The 7,639-nt window shown below is 44.7% G+C and overlaps 1 protein-coding gene across 1 annotated transcript; it reads right to left on the minus strand.

Moving 5' to 3' along the window:
* Positions 1 to 1,617: 1,617 nt before the first annotated feature.
* Positions 1,618 to 5,154, minus strand: LOC123408300. Its single transcript, XM_045101435.1, has 11 exons — positions 5,000 to 5,154; positions 4,437 to 4,548; positions 4,164 to 4,337; positions 3,657 to 3,794; positions 3,237 to 3,580; positions 2,942 to 3,113; positions 2,738 to 2,836; positions 2,512 to 2,643; positions 2,305 to 2,405; positions 2,026 to 2,203; positions 1,618 to 1,929 (listed from the first exon to the last, which is right to left on the minus strand). Exons 1-11 carry the CDS (start codon positions 5,152 to 5,154, stop codon positions 1,873 to 1,875), a joined length of 1,662 nt encoding a protein of 553 aa, XP_044957370.1. The 3' UTR covers positions 1,618 to 1,872.
* Between the last annotated feature and the right edge of the window lie 2,485 nt (positions 5,155 to 7,639).

A 7,639-nucleotide genomic window follows, 5' to 3' on the forward strand; every position in this document is an offset into this window, starting at 1 on the left:
TCTGTCGTGCGTAGCACCCGCCGACCAGGCATGACAAAGCTTAGAACCTATCGGCCATGCATGTCTTGGCATCTCCACCGAAGCTCCGTGCAAAACGAAACCACTCCACCTCCTGCCTCTGACCACCAGCACTGCTCCACAAACGATGCTCCCAAGAGAGAAACGCCACCGCAGTGTTGTCATCGTCCGATCTGGAAGACTAAATCCTATGGTTTCCCCAGAGCAGTACGAGTGGGTCGACATAAGCCACACAACGATGCCTTCATCAAGGTAACAATGTAGAACGCCGCCATCGCTTGCCGTCGGCTCGGTTTTCACCGGCAACTATGTCTCTCCAACTCGTAGCCAGTACTGGATCACTGATGCAAAGGTCCGAACACCCAGTCTCAGGACGACCACCTCTGACAGAAGAGATGACCACCACCGCCGGTTGCATCAGTCAGAACATATCTGACCGGATGTGCTGCCGACGAGACAACCAGGCCCTCCACACCGCCGTTGCCGATTTGAAGGTAGTTTGCATGTCACCGCAGCCTAGCTGGCCGCCGCCGCCGACACCCGAAAAGGTCGGCCATTGTGCCCGCAGCCCACGCCGCCGTCCGTTACTGGGCCGCCCGCCGCGCCTAGCCGCCGCCGTCTGAGGACGGGCCAGCCACCCGCCACCTGCCGCAGGCATCCGCCACACCGCAAAATCCAGATCGGCCGCGCCACCACACGCCTAGGGGTCCCGCCCCAACTCGGAGACGCATGAGAGAGGAGATCCCCCGCCACCGCAGTCAGCCCCCGGCGACGGCGGAGGGAGAGGAGGAGGGAGTGCTTGGTGGCGGCGGCTAGGTTTTTGGGCTCCGCCCGAGTCACCCTAGGGGGAGGGCGACGCGAGCAGTCGGGCTGAAAGAAAAACCCTCGATTCACTATATGTGTACAATTATATTTGATAGATTTAAATCATTCAGAGCACATGATTGGTAAGCGTATGGTACCGGTGAAGAGCCCACAAAACAAAATAACCGTTTTAATGGCAGGAGAATGGATAATACGTGTGCTGGTAAGGGCATGTAAAATGATTGATAAGATAGTCTTATCTTAAATTTTGCATGTAATTTAGAGATGACAAAAAAAGAGTCTACAATGGATCATCTCTTAGCCTTATCTTCTATAATTAGTTATTCCTAAAAACATGATGAGACATATTGTGCTAAGAGATCATCTTTTGTCTTCTCTTAAATAAGAAAAGGCAAAGCCTTTTTTCAAGTTCACTCTCCTCCACCTCATCATTTATCCTATGTGACACTCCTAAGGTAGCACCATGGTACATGTCATAAAGCGGTAACACATTTGAAATCCCTACAGCCTCTTCTACATGTACTGCCGTTATGTACTTCCTAGTCAAATAACTTGGGCATCATCAGACCATGAAGTGGCATCAGCAGACATTGGCGCAGAGAGTAAGCAAAAGAATGTGACGCGCAAGTGATCGAATGAAATATGAATACTGATCGAAGGAGCTGGGAAAGCACACTCAGAGGCATGTATCCAGTAAAAAAAAATACAAAGGTGAGGCGACATGAGTTCAACAGTATGTTCCTCTCGACAAACACTTCAAACAGTGATCAGGAATGTACTTTGCTGCACTACTTTGTTGTCTTCGATCTTCAAACTAAATGCATGACATTCGATGTTTCTCACCAATGCTTGCTGCACCATAACAAAAAACAACATAGATGGCATACAACTAATTTGGCTAAAACCCTCAATGAAAACCTAATCACAATTTCCCGCGGCAACCAGCGGGCATGGCCCTAGTAGAGTATCTATTTCTCCCCGGTCCTGGTTTTCAATTCTGATACAATGTCTATTTCTCCTCTGTCCTGGTTACTGAGATACGTTCGAATCCGAAGTTACGTCCGTTCTGACACGGTGAAATTTCCCCTACAGAACAGAACAGAACAGAGCACCATGAAACATCAGTCAGACATACTTAGCAGGAACAACAGAAGTGGCCAAAGAAAAAAAAAAGAGGATTACCTCTCGAAGGAAATGCGTTACCATAGACTTATCAGCGGTGTTCTTTGAACTGAAGAACAGCTGATTCGTGTATTGTATCCTTATATTTGGAATGTTGGCTCTTGAGAAGTAATCATGAAGAACAACTCTAGGAGTCCAGATTTCCATACATTTCATGACAAAGACACCGCAATCATTCCTAACATCAAATAATAAAGCAGAAACATCAATACAAGAAAATATATTTAAAAAATGTCTGGCAATGAACATCAAGAAACAACTAGTTGTAGATAGCATTACCCGTTTCCTTGTCTTGGCATAGCAGGATAGACAGTTCTGAAATTATCGAAGCTATACTCTGCATCAACTATCTCCTTCCACAAATGTTTGAAATTACCAACCTAAATTACAACACATCAGCATTCACATGACTAAAAGTCGAAGGTGAACATACTAAAAAAACTACGTGAAAAACAAAGAGGAAGATTTGCAGATAGAATTACTTACAAGCATCTCGCTGACCACAACTTGATAACGGGACTTCTTGCGGAACAAGGAATCCATAAATACAAATTGACGATTTTGCAGGTCAACAACAAATAAAAACCAGTGCTTACAATGGCATATAGGAAAGAATAGCTGCAAGAGAAAAACAATTGTAAGAACAAGTTCACATATTACACAGATATAAGAGACGAGAACTAGGACAAAGAGCAATAAAAAAATATCATACCAGTTCACATGCATCAATTTTCTTTTCTAGACTTGCACTTTTAAAAGTATTTTGTATGAGTTTAAACTGATCTTTATTATTGTATTTTAGAATGTTTTCCTGCAAAGCACATAAGAATCAGCAGCCAAACCATAAGAAAACAGATTTTGGCATGCATATATATATGTGGAAACAGATGGAACTTCAAATGAAGAGAATAATTACCCCAATATACGAGAAGAAGTAATGTTTTTTAGAAACTGATGGATGGCAATCATCAAACAATTTCCGGCAGAAAACAGAAATCAGAAAGTTATTGACATGACCCCCTGGCATCAATGACTGACCAAGAGAGAGGTAGGAGCAGCGGACTTTGCGGTATATAATGGCAGTCATGCTGCTCACATAAAGATAGAATATAAATGTCAATATGATTCAGTGAAGAATTTCTTTTGCATAAGGAAGAATCAGAAGAAAAATAATTGAGCTATAGAAATGAATCAGGAAAGAACATATATACCACTGATATCTTTCACTCCGTCCAAGTCTGCAAAACACCCCATAATATCTCCTCTCAAGAGCAGAGACTGGAAATCGATTTGTTTCAGGGACAGAAGTAGGATCGGACGAGAGAAGAACTCTCCTCGGATCATGAGGTGGTTTCTTTCTTATACAACAACTAGTCCTAACCTTGATTACATACTGAACTTTGGATGCGGTGCTATAATCGGAAGAGTGATTGTCACGAGGCTTTGCAGAACTGATAATGCTATTAGACGCATCATCGACTTTTTTACACAGTTGACTGCAACTCTCGTTGAAATTCCTTTCATCAGTAATCTGCACATCTGGAGAATCATTGGACTGCAACAGAAAAATATTTATTGTTAATATGATGGTGTCATATCATGATCAGCAAAGGGAAAGCAACACAGCTTACAAGTTGCGCTTCCGCAGTTGTGTCAGCAGCAGAAACAGGAGAAGTGAAACATCTGCTCGTATTAATCACGCTTTTTTTACCGGAGGGATTAGCATTTGATTGCTCAGAGCGGTCCAGAGTAACCATGACATTGTGATTCTGCGCACCCGGAACAAAATTAGATCTCAAGTGGAAAGGAAAATGGAACTGACAAACTTGGCTTCTAAATAAACTGGAGGTAAACATTCAGACTCATCGGCGTCACAGAACTGGAAAGAGTGGAGATAATTCCTAATGCCAAGACCTAGATTACCTAGTATAAATGGACAACCTTACAGAAGTCGCATATTACTATCAAGCAGTAAATTAATTAGGAGCGCTATACTGAATAGGGAGAGAATAAAGCATCGAGAAATAAAACACATTTAATACAGGAGATACACAAACAAAGCTTCTTAACATAAAAGGGATAGATAGGTTCATAAAATTAAACCTTGCTGGCTAAAAAATTATACAATTTAGACTAACCTTGTCAGCAATACTCTGGCTGGGCATCACAGAACAAACTGGATAGAAATCCTCCATTTCATGGTGAAGATCAGAAAGAGGTCTGTGGACATTGACCATTTTCTCAGCAGGTTCTTTCAAATTAGTTTCAACAGCACCATCATCAGGTTGCTGAATGGCAGTGTCGTCCAATACCTTGATTAAGTTAAAGATGTATACATACCAATTATCAGTGAGAGTAGAGTGATACGAGGAATTAACAGTAAAAACCAAAAGTATATCTATATGTTTTACCAGGTTTCTGCCATGATGGAGGAGGTGGACGAGGAGCTCGTCAGAGTTGGCCGCCGTCCTGAGAGTGACGGCCGCCACCTCCTGCAGCCTGCTACATGAGTCGCCCGGGGGGCTGGAGACAGGCGTCAGCCGGAGACACTCCATAATGAAAAGAGGTCGATCCTCCCTATATCGATCGCAGATATGCTGGCTAGCTATGGCTTAACTAATCCGCAAGCATCCTGGTAAGTACATCTTCGTTCCATGGCATGGTGTTTGCTAATTAAGGTTGACGTGCTGCTTGACAGCCGTCACATCCTGTTGCCACCATGACAACATGCACATGCAGGCGGATCGAGTCTGAACCAACGAACATGCTCACTGCGGACAAGCTGCGGATCTTCACATAGTGACGACATGATGTAGTAAGGTAGGCAGGCATGCATGTACACACACACACACATGACATGATGACGACATGAAGCTGACGCTATTTCTTCTTCGTTCCACCTCCCTCGCTTTTCTAATAGGAGTCATGTAATGTACCTGGTCCAGCTGATAAGCTATCGCTTCAAATCGCCAACTTCCCCGCGCTGGTCAACCACCGGAGGATGCCGCGCGCCCGCGAAAGTTGACGGCCGTCGCTGCTCCTCTTCGCCGCCCAGCCCATTCCAGATCCGGGAGTGGCGCCGCCGCGCAGCCCGCTGCTGTGTACGAGATCGGGAAGAGGCGGCGCCATGGGGGCTGTGGGGATCTCGGTGGCCGTCGGTCAAGGGGGAGGAGGGGGAGGAGCAGGGGCGGCGCCATGGAAAGAGGGCTGGGGGCTCGGCGTCCGTCCGGAAGTGGAGGAGGAGTCGTAGAGAGGATCAACTCATTACAAAGTGAGAGAGGGAGAGAAAACCTGACAGAGAGAATTTCAGTTCAGATTGTTTGTTGCTGCAGCTGGCTCACATATTGACATTAAATTGAACCATGTTTTATGTAGACGACTTATACAATAGAAACAAACAACTTATGGTGAAAGAATAGAAAAAATCTACTTGAGCCGTCAGAGTAGAGATACATGGCTCAAATTAGTTTTTAAGATTTATTCCCTCCATTTCGAAATATAAGTCTTTTAAAAATTTCACTATAGACGGCATACGAAACAAAGTAAGTGAATATATACTCTAAATTATGTCTATATACATTCATACATAGTCCGTAGTAGAATCTCTTAAAAAGCATATATTTAGGAATGAAGGGAGTAGAACTTACACTGTAAGTATCAAAACTTGTCAGTGTAAGTTATAAAAGTTGCATTGTGTGCCATTTATATCGACTATAAAAGCATTTGTAGTAAGACATACCAAATCAGGCACCCTATATGTTCGTGGACGTGTTCGGCGTCTACGGATGGTGACTGGTCAATCCTTAAATCGCCAGGTCCGCAACTGCGCACCTCATATTCGGTACTCTGAATCTATACTATACATACAACAAGGAACTAAGTAGGTGATCAAAGAAATAAGGTAAAACAAATGTAACTTGGCGGGGTGCTAGAATTCAAAATGACAAAAGCAGCGATCTCGGGCAAGTATTTTGTTCTTCCATCTCCTCCCTGGTACACTGCATCTTACTATTATAAAATTAGATTTTAGTCATGACATGCTAAAATATGTGATGCATGCTTTACTCTTTTCGTGGGTAGTACATGACATGCACCGAAAAGAGCATTCTATCATCAACTAAACAACATAAAGCACATCCTCCCCCAATTAATTAGGAGATGAATAAAACCATAAATCTGGTCATCTAATTTAAGGCTCTCAACAAAGTATTACTATCATGTCTGCCAATATGTTAAAAGGCAATGGGGACAGGCAATTACCCTGAAAATGTCTTTGCAAGTTTGAAAAAGAATACACATTCTCCTATTAATTTTTCACACCAACACTCCCTCAAAAAGAGAGATCCAACTGCATCGTGTTGAGTAAATACTTTATGGTGGGGCCCGTCGGAGGATATTCAAATTTCATAGAGTTATTCGAAATCAATTTCAGAGTTAGCACTTATTCTTAGGTAGGATGTATTGCTTGTGGGACATAGAGTGAAGACCAAGAATGCAGATTGCCTTCATGCCTCTTTTTCCTTGGGCGAAACGGGCACATCCCGTCTCTTCCTAACGGTAATGGTCATCAAGAAACCTGGAGGCACCATGATGGCAGAAGAAGCTGCCTGGATCAAAACTCCATGGGCGCCCGACATTTCGTCCTTAGTCTGTGGCTGCTCCATGAGCACCTCCGGCATTTTTTCGATGGCCATCATGGACGTATGGAGTGCTAAGGACATGGCCTACGTCCTCTCTTTCCATGGACGCTCATCCTCATGGTGCTCCTCTTAGCACGCCCAAACGAATACAAATAGGAGAGGTGGCGAAGCTCGATCCAGGCATTGCCGCGTCGCTCAATCCTTCTTGATCTCGCAGGTGACTATCGTGTGAAGGCAACGGCTCGGCATGGTGTCCGTTACTGCACCATGGTTGTGTGCATGTGTCCTATGTGTCGTGGAGGGCGGTGGCCTCGAGCATGAGGGTGACGGGGCCAAGGTGTTCGTTGTTGACGTTACATGATAGTTGCGAATGGTAGGTCAGACGCGAGAGATGTTGTGGCGCTAACTTGTCGGTTGGCCCTGCTTGCGATAGTATTGGAACCTGACTATTGGTTGCATGAGAACATTAGGCGTCCCGGAGGGGGCCGGTGCTCCCGATGAAAGAGATGAGCATAGAGGCGTTGAACCCTGTAGGCGGCAGCGACGACGACCTTTATTCATGCCAGTTGCACGTGTGATTATGGTCAGATCATGTGAATATTCAATTTGGTGATGGCGGCAGCCACCGTTGGTCATCATGACGAGGACGGCGGCCCTCAACTATTACAACAATGAGATCACTCAGCGCGTCGTCGCATCTGCGAGCGCATCAACATTTTTGTTGGCACGATGACGATTGTGACTCGCGCCAGTGTGGTGTGATAATGGTCGGTTCTGCACCGAGACATGGATGGCTCGAGCGTTGGTATTATGTGGGAAATCGTCTCACAAATTGGCCAAGCTTTCTTGGTCTTGGATTACCGCTGGATGCGACTATCAAATGAGTCGTCCCCAAGATGCTGACTGGGACATAACTTTATGTCCGTGTGAAAACTCTTGTCTTGTCCTTTATTGGCTAGGTTCAACAACAACGA

The sequence above is a fragment of the Hordeum vulgare genome, chromosome 7H (genome assembly GCF_904849725.1).
Source record: "Hordeum vulgare subsp. vulgare chromosome 7H, MorexV3_pseudomolecules_assembly, whole genome shotgun sequence".
NCBI classification, from domain to species: domain Eukaryota; kingdom Viridiplantae; phylum Streptophyta; class Magnoliopsida; order Poales; family Poaceae; genus Hordeum; species Hordeum vulgare.

Excerpts from the sequence above, each read along its gene's own strand:
- LOC123408300 (XM_045101435.1), bottom strand. The coding sequence starts at position 5,154 with ATGGCGCCGCCTCTTCCCGATCTCGTACACAGCAGCGGGCTGCGCGGC. Across the intron at positions 3,795-4,163 it reads GCCAGAGTATTGCTGACAAG|AATCACAATGTCATGGTTAC; the intron begins GTTAGTCTAAAT and ends CCGGGTGCGCAG. Across the intron at positions 2,644-2,737 it reads AAATTGATGCATGTGAACTG|CTATTCTTTCCTATATGCCA; the intron begins GTATGATATTTT and ends TTTCTCTTGCAG.